Source organism: Phyllobates terribilis, unplaced genomic scaffold (genome assembly GCF_046119375.1).
Source record: "Phyllobates terribilis strain yellow unplaced genomic scaffold, ASM4611937v1 Scaffold_12__6_contigs__length_324123572, whole genome shotgun sequence".
NCBI classification, from domain to species: Eukaryota; Metazoa; Chordata; class Amphibia; order Anura; family Dendrobatidae; genus Phyllobates; species Phyllobates terribilis.
Window position 1 is genome coordinate 69,511,127 of NW_027362772.1, and position 23,420 is coordinate 69,534,546.

Genomic DNA, 23,420 nt, shown 5'->3' on the forward strand with positions numbered 1-23,420 from the left:
CTACTGCACGGTGTATAACATCCAGCCCTTCACCCCCAAAAAAATATAACATTCAGCCCCTTGCCCCGGTGTATAACCTCTGGCCCCTTGCCCGCTGTATCATATCCAGCCATTCGTCCCAGTGTATATCATCCGGCCACTCGTCACCAGTGTACGACATCTGGCCCCTCGCCCCCCCGGTGTATAAAATCCGGCTCATCACCCCACGGTGTATAACATCTGGCCCTATTGCCCAGTGTATAACATCCAGCCCCTCCCACGGCATATAACATCCAGCCACGCGCCCTACCCCGATGTATAACGTCCGGCCCCTCGCCCACTCCCCTAGGTGTATAACATCCGGCCCTGTTGCCCGGTGTATAATATCCAATGTCTCGTCCCCCGGTGTATAACATCCAGCCCCTCGCCCCCAGTGTATAACATAAGGCCCTCCGATGTATAATATTCAGCCCCTCGTCCTCAGTGTATAACATCCGGTCCCTCGCCCCCAGTGTATAATATCCAGCCACTCGTCCCCAGTGTATAACATCCGGCCCCTCGGCCCTAGCGTATGACATCCAACCCCACAGAAAGGAACCGCAGCAACTCAGCCTCAAAGTGGTGACCCTGTAACGTTACAGTGTTGAGGAACAGAGGACAGAAAAGTCACCACTGCTCTGACTCCATAACTGCAGAGCCCAGACCTCCTCTGGTATAACATCAGCACAAACACTGAGCCCCCGCCAGGAGCTCCATGGCGGAGCAGCTGAATGCAGCCTTACATCACCAAGCACAATGCCGAGCGTCAGATTGAGTGGTGTAAAGCTGCCACCACTGGACTCTGGACGAGATGTGTTCTGTGCAGTAACGGATCACACTTCTCTCTCTGGCAGTTAACGGATGAGTCTAAGTTTGTCAAAAGTAGGCAACGTTAAGAACAAGGAAATATATAAAGGTTAGAAAAATACTTCCTTATTGCTGCTGAAAACCCTTCTGAATAGACAGGTACAAAGTCAACACTGAAGAAGCATGTAACGGCCGGAGGTTACTTCCTGATGATTGCATTTCATCAATGTGTCACTATTTTTTTTTTTTTACAAATTCCAGATGAATCTATTAGAAGGAAAAAATGTGCCTTCTTATAAAATGCGAGACAAAGGAGTACAGGATGAGCGTATGGAAATGATATCACAGATCTGGATAACAGTAAGGCACAATATAAGGCAGAAGGCAATCCTGCCCAACCTGTTCTCCTACAGTGAAAATCCCCCAAAGGCAGGAACATAAAAAAAACCTTTCCTGGCACAAAATATTTCTCTGATAAGATATATTAGAAAATTGCTTATAAGTTATTTTTCATAATAAATAATCATTAAAATGATGGTTACTCTTTAACCCCTTCATGACATATGACGTATATTTGCGTCACACGTTGTGTCCCCAACTTTGATGCGGGCCCCGACGCTGAGCCCGCATATGTCTGCCGGTTTAATTTAACCAGTTAAATCCTGCTGTTACACTCCGAAGCTCTGCTATGTATAGCACAGGCGATCGGATGTTCGCAGCTTCTCCTAAAATACAGTAAAAAGTGGAAAAAAAAAAAAGCACAAAAATTCAAATCACCCCTTTTTCCACCATGGAAAAAAATAAAAGATATATTTGGTATCGCTGCATTCAGAAATATTCGATCTATCAAAATATAAAGTCAATTAATCAAATCGGTAAACAGTGTAACTAGAAAAAAATTGAAACAGCAGAATTCCATTTTTTGGTTGTTGAAGAAAAATGCAATAACAAGCGATCAAAATATCTTATCTACCCCAAAATAGTATCAATAGAAACGTCAGCTCAGGGCGCAAAAAATAAGCCCTCACCCGGCCATAGATACCGAAAAAATGGAAACGCTAAGGGTCTCAAAAAATGGCGACAAACGCAAAAACTTTTTTTCATACAAATTGTAATTTTTTTTCACCACTTAAATAAAAAATAAACCATACATGTTTGGTATCTGCGAGCTCATATTGACCTGGAGAATCATATTGCAGGTCAGAGGTAGAAGAGGTTTTCATCCAGGATATCTCTGTACTTGGCCGCATTCATGTTTCCTTCAATTGCAACCAGTCGTCCTGTCCCTGCAGCTGAAAAACACCCCCATAGCATGATGCTACCACCACCATGTTTCACTGTTGGGATTGTATTGGGCAGGTGATGAGCAGTGCCTGGTTTTCTCCACATATACCGCTTAGAATTATTACCAAAAAGTTCTATCTTTGTCTCATCAGACCAGAGAATCTTATTTCTCAAAGTCTAGGAGTTTTTCATTTGTTTTTGAGCAAACTCTATGCGGGCTTTCATATGTCTTGCACTGAGGAGAGGCTTCTGTCGGATCACTCTGCCATAAAGGCCCGACTGGTGGAGGGCTGCAGTGATAGTTGACTTTGTGGAACTTTCTCCCATCTCCCTACTGCATCTCTGGAGTTCAGCCACCGTGATCTTGGGGTTCTTCTTTACCTCTCTCACCAAGGCTCTTCTCCCATAGTTTGGCTGGATGGTCAGGTCTAGGAACACTTCTGGTGGTCCCAAACTTCTTCCATTTAAGGAGGCCACTGTGCTCTTAGGAACCTTGAGTAATGAAGAAATTCTTTTGTAGCTTTGGCCAGATCTGTGCCTTGCCACAATTCTGTCTCTGAGCTCCTTGGGCAGTTCCTTTGAGCTCATGATTCCCATTTGGTCTGACATGCACTGTGAGCTGTGAGGTTTTATATAGACAGGTGTGTGCCTTTCCAAATCAAGTCCTATCTTCTTAATTAAACACAGCTGGACTCCAATGAAGGAGTAGAACCATCTCAAGGAGGATCACAAGGAAATGGACAGCATGTGACTTAAATATGAGTGTCTGAGCAAAGGGTCTGAATACTTATGACCATGTGATATTTCAGTTTTTCTTTTTTAATAAATTTGCAAAAATGTCTACATTTCAGTTTTTTTCACTCAAGATGGGGTGCAGAGTGTACTTTAATGAGAAAAAAATGAACTTTTTAGAATTTACCAAATGGCCACAATGAAACAGAGAGTGAAAAATTGAAAGGGGTCTGAATACTCTCCGTACCCACTGTATATATTGAGTGGATTTCCGAATTGTCCATCTGATCTTCTCCAATACTCCTGTGTTTCATTTTGTCTGACCACATTTGGATCGCGCTTTATTTTTTGGTTTCTGCTCTCGGCATACTTTGCGGAGAGGTCTTGAAGAGCTTTCCCAGGGCACTTTATGATTAAGTGTCTACTTTATTTCAACATCTAAGACAAAAAAATAAAGTTAAACTTGAGCATTAATTCCAAAGTAGCAGAAATTGTAATTTAACCCTTTGGGCTACATAGTTGGTTCCTGGGTGAGAACCCTCTGGGGGTCACGTATCAGTCTGCTTGCTTACAATAATACATATAAATGCACAGCACGGTAATTTTCCATTGATAATAATGAGAACAAACTTTACATTTATTGTCACAATCTGATTATTTAAAGACAAGCGGTGCCACAAATTGTATACGCTGCTTATCCCAGGCACTCACAAATCACTTTTGCAATAGGAGCCTTCTGCTCTCCCAGTCACTATTCTTTCCTTTCTCTAAGAAGAGCTTCTTCAGCAGCTGCAGCAGGTCTCATCCAATTCTATGTCTCTTCTTTGTGACAAGGATGAAAGAATTTCAGTGGAATAGTGGATAAGAATTTATTCCCATAACTCTTGGAAAAGAGGTTCCACAGCAGCTCCTGTGTGTATTATACAGAATATATTGTATACCCCTTTATTATACATTATTGGAGCTTCATGGCCTGTAGAAACATACTTGTGGCAGTCCTATGGAAAACCACAGATAACAAACACAGTGACAATCTCACCTCTTCTGCATCTGACAAAGTCAGCTCTGCAACATCTGTAACTTAACAATGGTTTAATGCAGAAACTTTATAGAGCAGTCTCCTCCTGTGTCACCACATGAGAAAAGAAGCTGGCTGACTGCTCATTTCACTAGCAAAGCCAGCCCCCTTCTCTGTCTATACATCGCTGTGTCAAAGAAAGGGGCTGGGTTGGCCAGTTAAATAGGCAGTCAGAAAGCCCTCTTTATCATGTGTCAACACACAGGGATGGGGGGGGGGGGGGGCAAGCTCTCTCCTGTGCCAAAACTGGAAGTGTAGCTGCGGGGACCAAAGACCAGTGACCAGCGGGTGTAGGAGCTGTTCCCACACCATAACCAGGTGCTGATCCACTGATTCTGGAACAGTTTTTCTTTTTCTTCTGTGCCCCTCCATTCCAAAGTTATGCCTCCTGGTAATAATGATGCAAATCCTTGTGGACGTGGCCATTTTGATTGACCAGCCTCCGAGGAACAAAAGCAAATGCCCACAGAGAAGCCCAGTTGGTTGAAAAGAAAATTTACAGAACTTTGGATCAGAGGGGCACAGAAGAAAAAGAAAAACTGTTCCAGAATCAGCGTAACAGTGGCAATTTGAGGAGGTACACATTTTTTAAAAACCCAGTGAAAGGTTCCCTTTAAATGCAGCAGTCAAATTCTAACAGTGGCATTTAAGTGGAATGATTTCTTGATGTGACCTTTGTGGCAACCATCCCCATCCTCTGACCTTCCCTGTGACACTATTGCAGTTTGAAGTCCCCTAAGGGAACTAAAAAAAGAAAGTAAAAGTGAAGAAAAAAATGTTTTTAAAAATATAAAAGTTTGAATCACCCCTCCCTTTTACCTGTAAAAAAATAAAGACATGAAAAATAAATATATATTGGTATTGTTGCATCCATAAAATGTCCGATCTATGAAAGTGTATCCCGTATGACAAAGGCTGTAAAGAGACAAAAAAAGATGAAACTCCAGAATTGCCTTTTTTCTTGCTCATTACCTAAGCCAAAATCAAAAGCGATGAAAATGTCATATGTACCCAAAAATGCTATCATTAAAAATGTCAGCTCGACATGCAAAAAAACAGCACCATTGACAGAATAAAAAATGGCACATTTCAGAAAATGGCTAAAAATTTTTTTTAGAATGTTCTGATTTTTTATCCACTAAAATAAAATGAAAATAAATACAGGTCTCAGAGAATGGGGTCATATATCAAATTTTTCTTTTTTTTAACAAACTTTTAGAATGATTTTTCTCCAATCAAAAATAATCTATGCGAGTTTGGTATCACCGTCATCGTACTGATCTTTAAGAATCATATTGGCAGGTCATTTTGACTGCACTATTAATGCCGTAAAAACAAAAATAAAAAACAGTTTTGGGCTTGAGGATTTTTTACTGTTTCATTGCACTTGAATTTTGTGACTATAGTCACTACTCGTGGACAAGCCATGAGGCTTTGGTAGTTAAGGTGTCTGGGGTCAGATACCAAGAGGGCTCATCATATACAAAGGGGTAAGACAAAAGGCGTCGTCAAGTCACAGTCCAGAGTCAGAATTCCAAGGTCAGAGTGTGTCAAGAAAAAAGGGGTAATACAAACAAAGGGGTAAGACAAAAGGCGTAGTCAGGTCACAGTACATAGTCAGAATTCCAAGGTCAGAGTGTGTCAAGAAAAAAGGGGTAATATAAACAAAGGGGTAAGACAAAAGGCGTAGTCAGGTCACAGTACATAGTCAGAATTCCAAGGTCAGAGTGTGTCAAGAAAAAAGGGGTAATACAAACAGGTAGTCAATAGACAAATCCAGGGTCCGGCAACAAAAGATCAGAATGTCAAAATTCAGACCACAAGAAGAAAAGAATTGTGTGGTGTTAGGGAAGCGCTAGAACAACTAGACAGGGAATTGAGGTTATAAAACACAAACCTTTTATTGTTTAATATGCTCTCTAATGCCAAGACGTGTTTCGATTGGCGTTCCAACTGTTTTTGTTTTCCAAAATTCAGACCACAAGGCACAGAGGACAAGTCACACAGAGCTGAATGCTACGACTGGCAGCTATCCGTAGTTAAGTAGCTGGGTAATCATTTGAAACAGGGAACACCTGAAGGAAGCTCAGCACCTCCCTGTCCCAAATTGGATGGCCGAGCTGTCACTCAAAATATCGACAACTCAGCACGCCCCTGCACTAGATTGGACGATTGAGCTGTCTGTCACTGCGTCCAAGACACGCTGGGTGGTGGAACCAGGGGTGGATTAAGAGTAGCCAGGGCCCCGGGCAGTTTAGAAGGTGTGGCCCCCCACCCCGGGCACCTGATGTATCACGTGACATGTCACATGATCCCTTTTGATTGATCATGTGATAGGTCATGTGAGTAACACACAGATGCTTTGATCACATGAGAGACTGTGACTGTTGTGGAAGCCGAACCAATAGGCTGAAATTAATTCTGCTCCATATTAATAATATTAACAAAATAATAAAAAATAATATTAGTTGCATGACTTAATATTGAGCAGTTTTAAGTATGCTGACATCCCCCTATATACTGTATGAGCCCCCATATACAGTAGCTCCCTAGATACAGTATGAGCCCCTACACAGCCCCCTACACACAGTATGAGCCCCCACACTGCCACCTACATGCAGTATGAGCCCCCACATAGCCTCCTAGATACAGTATGAGCCCCCACATAGCCCCCTAGATACAGTATAGGCCCTCATATAGCCTCCTAGATACAGTATGAGCACCCACATAGCTCCCTATATACAGTAAGAGCCCGCACATAGCTCCCTTTATACAGTAAGAGCCCCCACATAGCTCCCTACATACAGTAAGAGCCCATACATAGCTCTCTATATACAATAGGAGCCCGCACATAGCTCCCTATATACAATAGGAGCCCACACATAGCTCCCTATATACAATAGGAGCCTGCACATAGCTCCCTATATATAATAGGAGCCCGCACATAGCTCCCTATATACAATAAGAGCCTGCACATAGCTCCCTATATACAATAAGTGCCCGCACATAGCTCCCTATATACAATAAGTGCCCGCACATAGCTCCCTATATACAGTATGAGCCCCCACATAGCTCCCTATATACAGTATGAGCCCGTACATAGCTCCCGTCTCTGATCGACTGTCGGTTCCACAGCCATCTCATTGAATGGTCGAATGCAAAATGCTGCTACCTGGGAGACACCTCTGATCACCGCATGAGGTGGCCCGAAGGCACCCCCATGACGAATGTACCCAGGTCACATGCCCCCCCGATTCCCCTAGGTACGGCCCTGTACAGTCTATATGACAATACATGACTGGTATCTATAGTACAATCAGGGAAGTGTCCTTCTGTCTGTAGCCTCTATAGACTGCGCAAGTGCAATACCTGCACAGTCTGGCCGCAGACAGAAAAACACATCCACATCCCAGACAGGGATGAGGAGTGTGGTGCCGGAGATCGCGGTATGCATAAGCACTGAGCGCATACCGCGATCTCCGGCACCATAAGCACATACTTGTTCGGTCATCTCTGGAGAGGCCGGGGGAAGAGTGTGGCGCCAAAATCGGCGCCTGCGCATAGTGCAATTTTCGGCTGCATTTTAGCGAAGACAAATATGCACAGTGTCTTCAACAAAATGGACAGCGTGGCATGCGCATGCGCGTATTCTGGCGCCATTTTGTTGAATACACTCTGCACAATTGTATTCATTAAAATGAAAACGGATATCGCGCTATGCGCGGAAGCCGATTCCGGCGCAATTTTTGTGAAATAACGCAGATGAGGCGCTGCAGTGGAGAGATGGAAAAGCAAGTAGGAGTCTTTTTTTTTTAAATTTATTTATGGATGGGGGAGCATATACCATGATGGGGGGGAAACATGGACCAGAATGGGGGAGCATATACCAGGATGGGGAAGCATATACTAGGATGGAGGAGTATATACCAGGATGGGGGAGGAGGCTTGGGGAGCATATACCAGGATGGGGGACCAGGATAAGGGGGGCCATGGACCAGTATGGGGTAGTATATACCAGGATGGAGGAGTATATACCAGGATGGGGGACCAGGATGGGGAGGGGGCATGGACCAGGATGGGGTAGTATATACCAGAATGGAGGAGCATATACCAATAAAAAAGCTTGCCACCCGAGCGTAGAACGGGTTCAATAGCTAGTATGATACACTGTGATACAGACATCAGATGTTATATACTATACACATTGTTATATTCCATCTGATGTCTGTACCACAGTATACCATACACTAATCTGTATACTGGATGTGACATTTTGTACAGGGATATACACTCTACTGATCACACCTGGACCTGCCTACAGGACCTCACATATTATATATGGAGCAGTATAGTATGTGATGTCCTGTAGGTTCAGGGTTGATCAGTCAGTGCAGGATCCTGTATGCGATGTCTGTGGTCTCTGCTGGGTCTCAGTGTGATTTATTGCAGGACTCTGAATTTTCTTGCAGATCTGGTGACGCTTGAGCAGATGACCCAGAGTGACCTGATCTGCAGCAAAGGTCAGACTCCGGCAATAAGTCACACTGAGCCCCAGCAGAGCGACTGCTGACCTGACAGTATGGGATCTGTGTGAACTCATCAGGATGAGAGCAGCGTCATGCAGCCCCCTCCTCAATCCTCATATTTACCGCCATCCACTGAGGTCTGCTGCACAAGCTCCTCTCCGGCAGGCTGATGCTCCTCTCCGGCAGGCTGATGCTCCTCTCTGGCAGGCTGATGAGCTCCAGGCGCCGCTGTGTGACGTCAGCTCTGGAGACGCAGCACACAGCGTGCAGGGGGCGTGTCTGTCTCCCTCATGCGGCCAGCTGGCGTCTAAGGCACAGTGTGGTCCCCCTCTGCCGAAAACATTATAATGAGGGCAATCTGGCCATGGGCCCCCTGGAGGCCCGGGCCCTGGGCGGTAGCCCAGATTGCCCTCATTATAATCCACCTGTGGGTGGAACCATGACTGATTCCTTTTAATGTACACTATATGTTATCTTGCAAAATACAAGCTTTTATATGGTGATAGTAAATAAAGTTACAGTTCTTGGAAGAATGGGATGAAAAAAACAGATGCAAAAAAAAGAAAATTTGCCCAATGAACAAGGGGTTAAAATGTATTGGATCAATTTTCTCACCGGTATGCATTCGCTCTAAATCCCGGCTCGATCATCTTGACTTTCCAGATTTTCCAGTGTTTGCTATAGTTGTCTACTCGCTGTTTTACATACCTAGCATTCCTCTTCAGTGCAATGATCTGGGGTTTTTCATGTTTTGCTGTCGTCGGCGTATTTACTCACTGTCGTAAGGGTGAATGAGACCTTTTGATGTAATGGAATTGACGGGCATCAACCTTCATAGGTGAACCTCACCTAATTATCAAAGTCCTACCACAAAGACCACAATGACAATGTCCCCATGACAAAACTTTATATATTAATACACTGTAGATGACCAGACATGAACTCATGGGATGGTAACAATGACCAATGTATCAATGACGCAAGACGGATACACTTACATTTGTATTATGATGAATGAGAACTGTTTATTGTGTGTAAAGTAAATAACAAAAACCTTCTACTGCTCCTTGGAAGCCATCAATGAGCTGCTGTTGACTGCCGATTTGTTTTCTGTATACAAACAGTGCTGGTCAAAAGTTTGGACACATCTGTTCGTGCAATGCTTTTCCTTGTTCCTTTTAGAATGTGCACATTATAGATTCAGACTGGAGGTAGCAAAATCAAGAAGGAACACTTTAAGAAACAAACTAGAGTATGTGTTAAACTTTAGATTACTTAAAATCCTCCCTCCTTTTTACTCTGACAGCTTTACACCCCCATGGCTTCTCTCAAGCAGCTTCTTCAGGTCATTACGTGGAATAGATTCTAAGGGCTCAATCACACGAACTTGGAGAAGATGGAAAAATTACTGTCTCTGACTTCTCCGTGCCTGTGCTCCAATTCTTTCATGCAAGAGAATTGGAGCATAGTGCACTGACACTCGGATCAAACTCTGAGAGAGTATTTGCATAACCGGCCACGAATCTCACGCATGAGAAAATCGACGGTAGCGTGATCCCAGCCTAATGAACAGGTCACCTGTTTGTAGAGACAGAGTTGGTATAAAGATTTAAGTTAAAATATGGGAAAAAACATTCAACTACGTAAAGTGAAGTGTGAATCCATCATTACTTTAAGATATGAGGCTCAGTTAATCTGGAAAATTGCTAGAACCTTGAAGGTGTCCTCAAGAGCAAACATGAAAATCATCAAATGCTATGATGAAACTGCCTCTCATGAAAGAAAGAACAATAATGACCTCTACTGTAGAGGATAAGTTCATCAGACTCAGAAACCGCAAATTGACAGCACCTCAGATAACAAATGATGGTCAGTCGCAGACTCAACCTCACTTTTTCAGAGGATGATGTGAAGAGCAAGCCTTCATGGTTGATTTGCTGCAAAGAAGCCACTGCAAGAAGAGTCTTGTTTGGGCCAAGCAACACAAAGACTGGACATAAAATCAGTGGAAATCTGAACTGAGGTCTTATGTGTCAGAATGTGAGATTTTCTGTACCAATTTCCATGTCCAAATGTGAGCAGATGGCTTTTACATGTCTGATGCCCACCATGAAACATGGCGTGTGTAGTGTAATGGTGTGGGGGTGCTTTGCTGGTGACAATGTTGGTGATTTATTCCACGTTCATGGCATACTTACCCAACATGGCCATCACAGAATTTTGCAGTGACTGCCATCACATCTGGTTGAGCCTTAGTAGGACCATCATTTGTGTTGCAATAGAACAATGACCTCAAACACGTCCAGGCTATGTAAGGGCTATGTGCCCAAGAAGGAGAAGCATGGAGGCTGCGTCAGATGATATGATCACCTCAATCACCCAACCTCAACCCAATGGAGATGATTTTGGATGAGTTGGACACAGAGTGAGGGCAAAGCAGCCAACAAGTGCTGGCATCTTTGGGAACTCCTTCAAGACTGGTGGAAGCCATTCCAGGTGATGACCTGATGAAGCTGCTGGAAAGAACGCCAAGGGGGTATAAAGCTGGCATCAGAGTAGAAGAAGGGTACTGTGAGGAATCTAAGGTGTAACACATATTCTGGCTTGTTTCACATGTTTCTTTACTTCTTGTTTCCATATTTGTTGCTTCGCGGATTTACTACCTTCAATCTGAATCTACAATGTGCACATTCCAACAAGGAAAACCATTACATGGTGCCTCCAAACTTTTGACTCCTACTGTACTTAATACTTTGATCGGTTACCGGTGTCCTTCCGGGAATAGGCTGTGAGACTGATTGTCTCATTAACAATTATGGAACAAAAGCCATAAAAAAAATAGAAAAAAAAAAGTAATAATAATAGAATGAGTCAAAGCAACTATCCTCCTTGCTGACAGTTTCCAGGTAGCAGAGTAAACACAAAATACAAAAAAGAGAGAAAACAGCTAAAAAGTCAATGTCAATTTATTAAACAAATGATTCCCTGATCCCTGATTTTATTGTCAAGATTGAAATATTCCTTAGGACGATTATGGAAGGAAATTACACACTTGGGTGACAGAACTGAGACAGTGTCTGGGGCAGAAGTGTTGTCACTGTTATGTGAGCACTGTTCCTTTTCTATGAGGGAAATCTATCGTAATGGGGCTGATTTTATGAGAAGTAGTGGCTTTCATTGTCATAATCAGGGCCTAGGCCAGCACTAGGCCTCAAAAAAGAAAAACCTGTCTTGGTTTCCCATAGCAACCAATCAGAGCTCAGCTTTCATTTTGCCAGAGCTGTTTATGAAATGAAAGCTGAGCTCTGATTGGTTGCTATGGGAAACATATACCATTTATTTTTTGGACCTTTTTGATAAATGGGGCCCATTGTTTCAAGTCTATAGGAATACTGGGTTCAGCACTGTTTTTTGGGGGACACTGTGATTATTCCTCTTTTTGGGCAAAGTAGTTGAATAATTGTTATTATCCAGCTCTGACAGCTCCAATTTAACCGCTTAGAAGCCGGTGAATTGTGTACATTTAAAAGGCTGGATATGGGGTGAAAGTTTCCCACCCAATATCCATTGGCTACGGCAATATGATTGCAGGGTGATGATGGCGTTGTCATGGCCCAATTAATGGCCTCAGTGTCTGCCATGTTTGTACACCTGTAAAGGCCAAAGTCACAGACTGGTAAATATACAGGAAACAATGAAAAAATGTAAAAAAAAAAGAAAAAAAACCCATAAAAAACATAATAAAAATCTAAAATCCATGTCACCGCCACCTTATCTCAAAATGCAAATAAAATCTAAATAATAAATAAAAACATATTTGGTACGCACTGTGAGTGACCGAATTAATAAAATTAATATATGAATAAAATTGAATATATATTATAATATATATCTACTATATAATCGGCTTATCCTGTCTGTCTGTCCGTCCAGGAAATCCCGTGTCGCTGATTGGTCCGGCCGCGGCCAATCAGCGACGCGGGATTTCAGGACAAGATGGCGGCTGTTAGCGGCTCATCTGCCGCAGGGAGGTCAGCGGCGATGCAGCCGGGAGATGACCGGCGCTAGCTAGCCGGCGGCTGCCACCAATCAGCAACGAGCGCAGTCCGGCCTCGAATTGGCGCCGGATTTGAAACACGCTTCGCTGATTGGTCGCACCCGCCCGGCCCCGACCAATCAGCGATATTGGCGTGAAATTGAAAACACCCCTTCTGTGATTGGTTGCTGCCGGCTGGCCGCAACCAATCAGCGACTGGCGCAGCCTGGCCCCGAATTGGCGCCGGATTTGAAACACGCAGGCCACTGTCGGGAGATCAGCTATCCGGTCATCTCCCGGCTGCTCGCAGCAGAAGTACCCCGACCGGCGGCCTCGCTCCCCGGTCCTCCCTTCACACTTGCCGTCGGGAGATCAGTGGCCCTAACCTAGCATGGAGGTCAGCGGCGCTAGCCGGTCATCTCCCAGCTGCTTGCAGCAGAAGTACCCGCATAGGCAGCGCCGCTTCCCGGTCCTCACTAACACGGTTCGCTGATTGGTCGCGGCCGGCGGCCTCGACCAATCAGCGATTTTGGTGCCAAATTTAAACACCCCTCTGCTGATCGGTCGCGGCCGCCCGGCCGCGACCGATCAGCGATTTTGGCGCCAAATTTAAACACGCTCTCCAGGCCCGGTCGGCCGCATACATATTCTAGAATACCCGATGCGTTAGAATGGGCCACCATCTAGTATATATATATTTATCCAACACAGTGAAAAAAAAATAGAGTCGCAGCTTAATGGTCACTTTGCCTCCAAAAAAAGAGAATAAAAAGAGACAAAAAAGTCTTTTGGACCCCAAAATGGTAGCAATAAAAACGACAGCTCGTACCAGAAAAAACCAAGCGATGGTACAACTCTATCAACCAAAAAAAAAATAGTTTTTGGAGGACGAAGAGGAAAGATTGACAGCAAAGCAGGGTCTGTTAGGCCTCTGTCCGCCGAGGGACCGCACAAATCTTTAGCCGGTGCTATTGTAGTTGTAGATGACTTTAATAGGGGGGCATAATGGCTGTTATCGGTGTGCTGACCAGAAAAATGGTGGCATAGTCCTTATTTTATAGTGCATTATTGGAAGTATTTTTAAATTGCACCATTTCATCCTCCTGGCAGGGTTAGGGGGCGCTATGTCAGGATTTCTGTTGCCTTCTACAGTTTGACCACTAGTGATCACTATGGTTCACTTTAATAATTGTGCTGCAGTTTCACTCAATACCACTGGAGGCTGCTGCTGTGTTCTACAATTGCCTTTTACCTAGACGGCGAATTCTAAATCTATGGAATCCATCTTGTTTCCTGTTTGGGCCTTCTTAAAGCCGCATGGATCTCTCACTCCTTTCTTGAGTATTGTGTCTAGCTGTTAGCTTAGTTTTAGTCTCCAGCTCCTGAACATTCTTACCCAGACTGTTCTAATTTATCTACGGCTTGTTTCCTACAACTCCTTGCTATCTCCAAGAACTTCTACTACCGCTTGCTGTTCCTGCTTCTGCTCCTTCGACTACTGGTTTCCAGCAGTACTACGTCAGTATCATAACACGCTGTTGTTGATGAGCTTATCAATTACAGTCCTCTGTTTGCTGTACATAGCCATAGTGTTTATTGGGCGGTGTGGGTGAAGAAAACAATTGACAGGAACGTAGGTGGTGAATATTCCACTAGTGGAGAAACTGGTTGGTGTGGAATGCATTACATGACATTTCTAGTGCACTGATGAAAGTTATTGTAAAACGTTGGAGGCGCTGGAAAATTGATGACGTGGCCCATAACCTGCAGCTACACAGCTGTCACAAAAGTACAACTCTACTTGTTTTTTGTGGGGTGAGTAGAACGTTGGAAAGACACCATACACTTTACCATTTAATGTGCTAAAAATTAGGAAAAAAATAAAAAAAATCCAACAATGCAATTCCGATATTGTTTTTTTTTATTTTTTTTATTTTGTCTTTGTTTTCATTCATTGTGCAGCAATAATGACCTGGAAACATAATTTCTCCAGATCAGTATGAGTAGATCGCTACTAAATTTGTACTCAAAGTTGAAATTTAAAAATTTGTAAAAAAAAACTAAATAAATAATAATATTTTTTTTGTTTATGTGTCACCTTTTTTTGAGGCCACAACTTATTTACTTTTCCATTTAAGCAGCTATTTGGAGATGTATCTTTTATTGGCACTGTTTTGCAGCAAACACAACGTTTGATTGTTTGGTGTAGCAAAACGTAAAACAAAGGTTATTTGATGGAGGTTGGAGCAATCAAAAAACAGCAATTTTTATTTTTTTTTATTTTTTTTACGATGTTTATCTTATGGGGTAATTTAATATCGCAGCTATAGTGAATCTTTTTTTTCCCATTGTTTCTTTGTTTTTGGAATTATAAAAGGGAAATTAAACGTATTTATATTTTTTATATATATATATATAGTTTAAAACCATGGCAGCCTTTTGGAGATCGTACACAGGACCAATGTCCCTGTAGGATCGCAACTAGTGATGAGCGAGTATGTTCGGTTAACCCTTTCGGCCAGTATGCTCGGGCGAGTTTCGTCAGCGTGCTCGGTGATATGTTTGAATCACTCCTGTGCATGATTTGCGACTGTTTGACAGCTTTAATACATGTGAGGAATGCGAAGGAAACAAGCATTCCTCACATGTATTAATGCTGTCAAACAGTCGCAAATCATGCACACGGGAGTGATTCAAACATATCACCGAGCACGCTGAAGATACTCGGTAATCGTCCGAGCATACTCGCCGAAAGGGTTGACGGAACATACTCGCTCATCACTAATCGCAACTTAAATCTTGCTGAGATCAGAGATTGACAGAGGCATTTAAGTCGTTAAACAGCAGTGATCAGAACTAGCTTTTCTCTAACAGCTGCTCTGATCGTAGCTTTTAGAGACATGTGCCGACTGTATGCTACAGCCACTACCTGCCCTGTGCTTGCAACAGGCACTTGCCCTCCTGAGCCTGCTCCAGGCACCATTAACCTCCTCTTGATGTTATATTACCTGCAAGGAGGTGGAATACATTATATAGAGACGGTCAGATGATACATTAGAAGCAGGAAAAATTGGTGAGGATCTAAACAATTTTGACACTGGCGAAACTGTGATGTCTAGATGACTTGGTCAGAACATTTCCAAAATTGCAGGACTTCCAATATTTAATACCTACCAAAAGTGATCTATGGAAGGTGATGGGCACTTTAAGGTTCTCAAGGAGGCCAACCCTTGTATCTTAGTAAACTTAAAGGGTTATTCCCATATTGATATATAGGTATTGTCAGATAGTGCTTGTAAAAACAAGTAATTTTGCATTTTGTGTATTAAAATGTTCAGCCGTTCTTGAGATACAGTACAGACCAAAAGTTTGGACACACCTTCTCATTTAAAGATTTTTCTGTATTTTCATGACTATGAAAATTGTACATTCACACTGAAGGCATCAAAACTATGAATTAACACATGTGGAATTATATACTTAACAAAAAAGTGTGAAACAACTGAAAATATGTCTTATATTCTAGGTTCGTCAAAGTAGCCACCTTTTGCTTTGATGACTGCTTTGCACACTCTTGGCATTCTCTTGATGAGCTTCAAGAGGTAGTCACCGGAAATGGTCTTCCAACAATCTTGAAGGAGTTCTCAGAGATGATTAGCACTTGTTGGCCCTTTTGCCTTCACTCTGCGATCCAGCTCACCCCAAACCATCTCGATTGGGTTCAGGTCTGGTGACTGTGGTGGCCAGGTCATCTGGCGTAGCACCCCATCACTCTCCTTCTTGGTCAAATAGGCCTTACACAGCCTGGAGGTGTGTTTGGGGTCATTGTCCTGTTGAAAAATAAATGATGGTCCAACTAAACGCAAACTGGATGGAATAGCATGCCGCTGCAAGATGCTGTGGTAGCCATGCTGGTTCAGTATGCCTTCAATTTTGAATGAATCCCCAACAGTGTCACAAGCAAAGCACCCCCACACCATCACACCTCCTCCTCCATGCTTCATGGTGGGAACCAGGCATGTAGAGTCTATCCGTTCACCTTTTCTGCGTCGCACAAAGACACGGTGGTTGGAACTAAAGATCTCAAATTTGGACTCATCAGACCAAAGCACAGATTTCCACTGGTCTAATGTCCATTCCTTGTGTTCTTTAGCCCAAACAAATCTCTTCTGCTTGTTGCCTGTCCTTAGCAGTGGTTTCCTAGCAGCTATTTTACCATGAAGGCCTGCTACACAAAGTCTCCTCTTAACAGATGTTGTAGAGATGTGTCTGCTGCTAGAACTCTGTGTGGCATTGACCTGGTCTCTAATCTGAGCTGCTGTTAACCTGCGATTTCTGAGGCTAGTGACTCGGATAAACTTATCCTCAGAAGCAGAGGTGACTCTTGGTCTTCCTTTCCTGGGGCGGTCCTCATGTCAGCCAGTTTCTTTGTAGCGCTTGATGGTTTTTGCTACTGCACTTGGGGACACTTTCAATGTTTGCCCAATTTTTCGGACTGACTGACCTACATTTCTTAAAGTAATGATGGCCACTCGCTTTTCTTTACTTAGCTGCTTTTTTCTTGCCATAATACAAATTCTAACAGTCTATTCAGTAGGACTATCAGCTGTGTATCCACCTGACTTCTGCACAACACAACTGATGGTCCCAACCCCATTTATAAGGCAAGAAATCCCACTTATTAAACCTGACAGGGCACACCTGTGAAGTGAAAACCATTTCTGGTGACTACCTCTTGAAGCTCATCAAGAGAATGCCAAGAGTGTGCAAAGCAGTCATCAAAGCAAAAGGTGGCTACTTTGAAGAACCTAGAATATAAGACATATTTTCAGTTGTTTCACACTTTTTTGTTAAGTATATAATTCCACATGTGTTAATTCATAGTTTTGATGCCTTCAGTGTGAATGTACAATTTTCAAAGTCATGAAAATACAGAAAAATCTTTAAATGAGAAGGTGTGTCCAAACTTTTGGTCTGTACTGTACATACACTTTTCTTAACAGTTGCCTTGGAGACTGACCACTACTGCTAGACATCAGAACATGCTCAGTGCTTACTTTCTATTGAGCTTGTAAGCCCAGCTTTGAAGCTGGCGGGATCTCTGTAAAGCGCTGTTTCTTTCTGTTACACGATGTTACTTCCTAATCCCAGCCAGCTTCAGCGCAGTACTTACGAGATAAACAGAAAAGGTGGTCGGTCTCCTAGGTCACATTCTGTAAACAAAAGAAAAGTGTTAATATCTCAAGAACGGCTGCAAATTTTAATAAGCAGTAAATTGCAGAAGTGCTTGATTTTACAAGTACTATCCAAAAAATATCCATCTGTGAAGATGGAAATAAACCTTTAAGGGATCATCTTGTGGTGTCCATACCTTGATGTGATGGATCAAACTGTTTTGGGGACATTATATGGAAATTGTAATGTATGGCTGACCTGTGTACGGACAGTAGACAGGTGACTAACTCAGCATACCTATAGGAAGAATGTGTCAAATTAGGGAAAATATGATCTCCAGATATCTTCCTGGTTTATCTGGTTTCATCCTGTGACTAGAACACTTGTACAAACTTCAGTCACGTTATTACGGAAGTTTTTCCATTGTGATCTTTGCACTCCTTGGCAGCAAGTGGACTATTGGCAATCATTTAACTGTTACGTAAAGACCAAATAGCAACTAGTTTGCAAAGATGGAACATGACATTGAGTAGATATCACTTTTTTACATTCATATGCTATGTTTTTTTTCCGGCAATGTGGCACAGTCAGTGTCGGACTGGGGTGGGCCCACCAGTAATCAACTCCAGGGCCCCACTTTACAGCTACGTACAAATGTGACATTATCCTCAGTCACAAATTTATGTAACAATGAACTAGGTAGATTGTTAAATGAATAAGATGCTGCCTTTGTCTGTACATAGTGATTCAAGTACTGCTCATATGAGAGGGTGGTGGCCCACCGGAGGATTCCCCGATTCTCCTGTGGGCCAGTCCAAGCTTGTCTCACAATGAATAAATCCATGTTGAACCATATATTAAGATAGTAATAGGAGCACATCCTTCCTTTAGGAGAGAGGACCTCCATGATGTGGTAGAAAGCTAGAAGGACAATAAGTGCAATAGGGTCTTATCTGTGTAAAATGGGGAGATGGTGGGCAACGGTGGTCACCTGGTAGGGTTGTGTGATCACAATTAATAAAAAAAACTCAAGGAACATGGCTTGGAGAACATCAGAGAATGGAGTGAAATGGTTTAAATCTGCGCTACCTGTGAATGATGATGGAAAAGGAGTCAGAAATCCAGGAATGCAATTTATTTGTCAACGCGTTTCGAGGTGCCACACTTCTTCATCAGGACGAAACACTGTGATTTGTTCTGATGAAGATGTGTGGCACTTCGAAACGCATTGACTAATAGAAATCCAGGAATGCAGTTTATTTGTCAACACGTTTCAAAGTGCCACACTTCATCAGGACAAAATACTGTGGTTCATCCTAATGAAGAAGTGTGGCACCTCGAAACACGTTGACAAGTAAACTGCATTCCTGGATTTCTATTAGTCAATGCGTTTCGAAGTGCCACACATCTTCATCAGAACAAAGCACAATGTTTTATCCTGATGAAGAAGTGTGGCACCTCGAAACGCGTTGACAAATAAACCCCATTTCTGCATTTCTGAATCTATTCACCGACAGTGCAGATTTAACCCTTTTCACTCCATTCTCTGATACCTCCACCTCCATGGCCATTTCTTTCTTTTGTTGTCCCATTCTACTCTCTAATTCATGATGCAATGCCTTTTTTTTTCTTACAGGAGGAACCTCACGAAGTTGTCCCTAATCTTCAGTCACATTCTGTGTGAGCTTCGAGCTTTGTTCCCAGGAGGTCGCTTTCAAGGAAATTCGTATCGGATTACAAAACTTGAGGCATCTAAATTCTGGGGACAAACATTTGGGGCAAGGTAAAATTGTTGCGTGAAACTTTTTTTTAGACTTTTTACCTTATTAGATCAGCTAATTATGCAAAAAGTAACACATTTGGTACTTTTGGCATGATTTCAGCACCACTTCATAATAAAGGGGTTGACCCATAAACAACACATATCACTAGAGATGAGCGAGTCAATTCAATGTGAATGAAATTAGTGTCATGAAATTTGCAGGTCCCCATGAATTTGAACGCTTTGCAGATCAATTTGTGTGAATTGTCCAAAAAATGACTGATACAATCTAAAAGAAGGTATCAGCCAGAAAAGGCTCACAAGACCTCAGGGAGGAAAGCGTGGGATTCCCTATGATGCCTTCTAGTTATCACATCACATGGTATAGCAAAGCCAATCAAGAGGGACTATTACAGCCTGTATAAAAGCAGAAGCAGGGAAAGGAGCAGCCATTTTAGGGTGATTTTAGGATAGTAAGAGGACATCAAATCTTACAGCTCAACAATAGAGCTAAGAAGATAAAGCCCTAAAGCATTGGACAAGTACTTCAGACAGTAATGTGTTGTACAACTGAAGCAGTGAAAAAGATGAGTGTAGTAGTCTGTGAATGATACAGAGATTCAATTGATAAAGGAGAGAGATAGCAGAGGTGCCGGATTCAGTCTCACTGATCAGTGATAGCTAGCATCTGTCCTACTGTACTTGATTTACATTTACACATTTCTTTATTCATTCAAAATGCACTAGAAAGCAGAAGCAAGGCAGCACAATGTTTTTTTCAGAAGCAATAAACCGAAATCAGTGTGAGATGCCGTGCATGTTTGTCACCAGTAACTGTACTGAGTTTTTTCATCTCTTGTCCAATCTTTTTTGTGAAGTGGGAAAGGAGGAATAATTATTTTTTTTAAAGTATACAAAAGAAAATTCCCCAAAATCCTGACATTTAACTATGACTGTCTATCTACCCCATAAAGTGTGCGAGTCACAAACAGTTTTTCTAGTGCATCTCTACTAGTCAAATTATACATCTGTACACATTAAGCCAATACAGTGCATTGTTGAAGGTGCTGACTTTTAAGTACTTACCTTACTATATCATTTTTGAGAAGGGCATTGAATTTTGTTGAAAAAAATGCAAAAAAGAAAAGAGATTGAAAGCAAGTATCTACACCTATACTGCAACCAGCTGCCACATTTTGCTTTCTATATCTGTACACATCTTCTGAGCATTTCTTAATACGTTCTTTTTGGCAAGGGTTTAATAATTGGGGTTTAAATGTTTGTCAAATTGTTAATTATGGTGTTATATAAAATGTATGGTAAGAGAAAAAGTGCCAACGACAATGGAAGGGGTAGTATAAGGCCTCACTATCAGTATTATGTCAGTATTTTTTCTCAGGAGTGGGTGATACATGCAGAATTGGTAACTTGTTTCTATTCTACCTTTTCTCTGATTGTTCCTCATCTAATTTTGGCTCCCACTCCTGAGTAAAAATACTGACCAGATACTGATAGTGGGGCCATGGCCTAAAAGAGAAAAAAGCATACTTTGGCAAAGAATGTGCAGCCACTAGCCACAACAAAAGCACCACTACTGCAATATGCACAAGCCATCTGGGCAGAGGTACTACTAAACTCATGAGATGATGTTACCTCTGACAGCAACATCATCAGTGTGTCTGATCACAGATAACTAAGAGGGGACAACTGTTGGACCATTTTTTTTTAAATCATAAAAAAACACAAATAGCTTGTCAGTGCACTGTGGTATTTAATGGATTGTCGGGTACTACTGGTTTACTATCCTTCTTTATGATGAAGTTAGCTTGACATTTCAGATGTTGTGTTTGTTTTAAACAGCTTGAAAGGGGTTGAATACAGTTCTATGAAACCTCATCTTTTCAGAGAGGCTAGAGGCTTTTCAGTATTCTGATTTGTGGCAAATTGATTTGCTGCACCTCAAATTTTTGGGAATAATTCATTGAACCTGGCAATTTTGAATTTCATAAGATTTTATTATCTCTATATGACCATGTCTACGTGTTCAGTATTTGGTCAGTATTTTACATCAGCATTCGCAAGCCAAAACCAGGAGTAGGGGAAAAATGCAGAAGTGGTGACTAGTGATGAGCGAGTATGTTTTGTTAACCCTTTCGCCGAGTATGCTCGGGCCGAGCACTGAGCATCTTCAGCGTGCTCGGTGATATGTTTGAATCACTCTCGTGTGCATGATTTGCGACGGTTTGACAGCTTTAATACATGTGAGGAATGTCTATTTCTCAAACCCCCCTCCCTCCACAATGGCTTTTGCACACGCTCATTAGATGCTTCAATGTGCAAGATAGGGTCATTGTTGCTAATGTACATGTATATTTCCTGAAACAACAGGAAAAAGCCCCAGTGGCCAGTGGGAGGATTGCAATATCTAATTTATTTTATTTTTTAAATATTGTGATATTGAAAAAAAAAAACATGGCAACATTTTTCAAAAATGCAATTAACTCAAAAGCCTGATTTAAACAATAGCTAATTTTCTGATGACATTTCCTCTTTAACTCCTTCACAACCTATGACGTATAAGTACGTCATAGGTCATGTCCCTCCCTTTGATGCGGGCTCTGGCGCTGAGCCCACATTTTTCCCGGCGGATCTGATCAGCTATCATGTGCCCCTAACAGCTGCGGGGGGAATCGCGATCCACCCGCGGCTGTTAACATGTTAAATGCCACTGTCAATCACTGAGCGTGCCGGAAGGGCGTCCCTAACACTGCCCATCGACGACCCATCACATGATTGTGGGGCGCCGATGGGTTGGCATCATCCGAGATGATGATTTTTGCTACACATAGCGGAGTTGAAAAAATGTTTTAAAAACTATTACATTTTTTTTTTTTTTATGTAAATGTTCAAATCACCCCCTTTTGCCCCATTCAAAATAAAACAATAAAAAAATGTAAAAAATACACATATTTGGTATATCCGCGTTTAAGAAACACCGGATCTATCAAAATATAAACTAAATTAATCCAATCGGTAAATGGCGTGATAAGAAAAAAAAATCAAAACGCCAGAATTACGTTTTTTTGGTCGCCACAACATTGCACTAAAATGCAATAACAGGCGATCAAAACATCGGATCTACGCCAAAATGGTTTCAAGAAAAACGTCAGCTCAGGGCACAAAAAATAAGCCCTCACCCGGCCCCAGATCCCGAAAAAAATGGAGACGCTACGGGTCTCGGAAAATGGCGCCATTTTTTTTCTTACAAACTTTGGATTTTTTTAACCACTTATATAAAAAAGAACCTATACATGTTTGATATCTGCGAACTCGTAATGACCTGGAGAATAATAATGGCAGGTCAGTTTTAGCATTTAATGAATGTGGTAAATTAAAAACCCAAAAAAAACAATTTTTTTTTGCAACTTCACCGCACTTGGAATTTTTTTCCCCCCATTTTCCAGTACCTGATATGGTAAAACCAATAGCTTCATTCAAAATTACAACTCGTTTCCCAAAAAACAAGACCTCGCATGACGTTATTGGCGTAAAAATAAAAAAAGTTATGGCTTTGGGAAGAAGGGGAGCAAAAAACGAAGATGCAAAAATGGAAAATCCCAAAGTCGTGAAGGGGCTATAAACATTATTGTAATTTTACATATGTATTTTCAGGCTCCCTATAGAAGTATATGGGGAAAAACAAACAGCCAAACATAACATTTCTGCAAGTGGGAACAAGGTCTAAATCATGATCAGGCATAGGGTTGCACAACATTTTGTTGAAAATGATCTATTTTGGCACACGTACAATGCTTATCTTTTACAGGTGTTTTGTGAGATGGGAGGAATTCAGGGACGGGCTTCATTCTGTACATCCCATTGGAGAGGGACCACTGGAGTCCGCCCTTCGAAGCACGATGGATCTCACATGTAGCGACTACATTTCAGTTTTTGAGTTTGACATCTTCTCTCGTCTATTTCAGGTAAATTAAAACTTGAAGA

The 23,420-nt window shown here is 42.1% G+C and overlaps 1 protein-coding gene and 1 long non-coding RNA gene across 2 annotated transcripts in view; one reads left to right on the forward strand and one right to left on the reverse strand.

Moving 5' to 3' along the window:
• The window catches only part of LOC141172095 (uncharacterized), a 165,650-nt gene that overhangs the window by 108,423 nt on the left and 33,807 nt on the right, over positions 1-23,420 (reverse strand). The gene's annotated exons all lie outside the window — the stretch shown is intronic.
• The window catches only part of CBLC (Cbl proto-oncogene C), a 47,779-nt gene that overhangs the window by 7,156 nt on the left and 17,203 nt on the right, over positions 1-23,420 (forward strand). The window contains exons 2-3 of the mRNA XM_073655938.1: positions 19,293-19,439; positions 23,245-23,401. Of these exons, the coding sequence (XP_073512039.1) occupies positions 19,293-19,439; positions 23,245-23,401 (304 nt within the window). The remainder of the gene's footprint in view (positions 1-19,292; positions 19,440-23,244; positions 23,402-23,420) is intronic.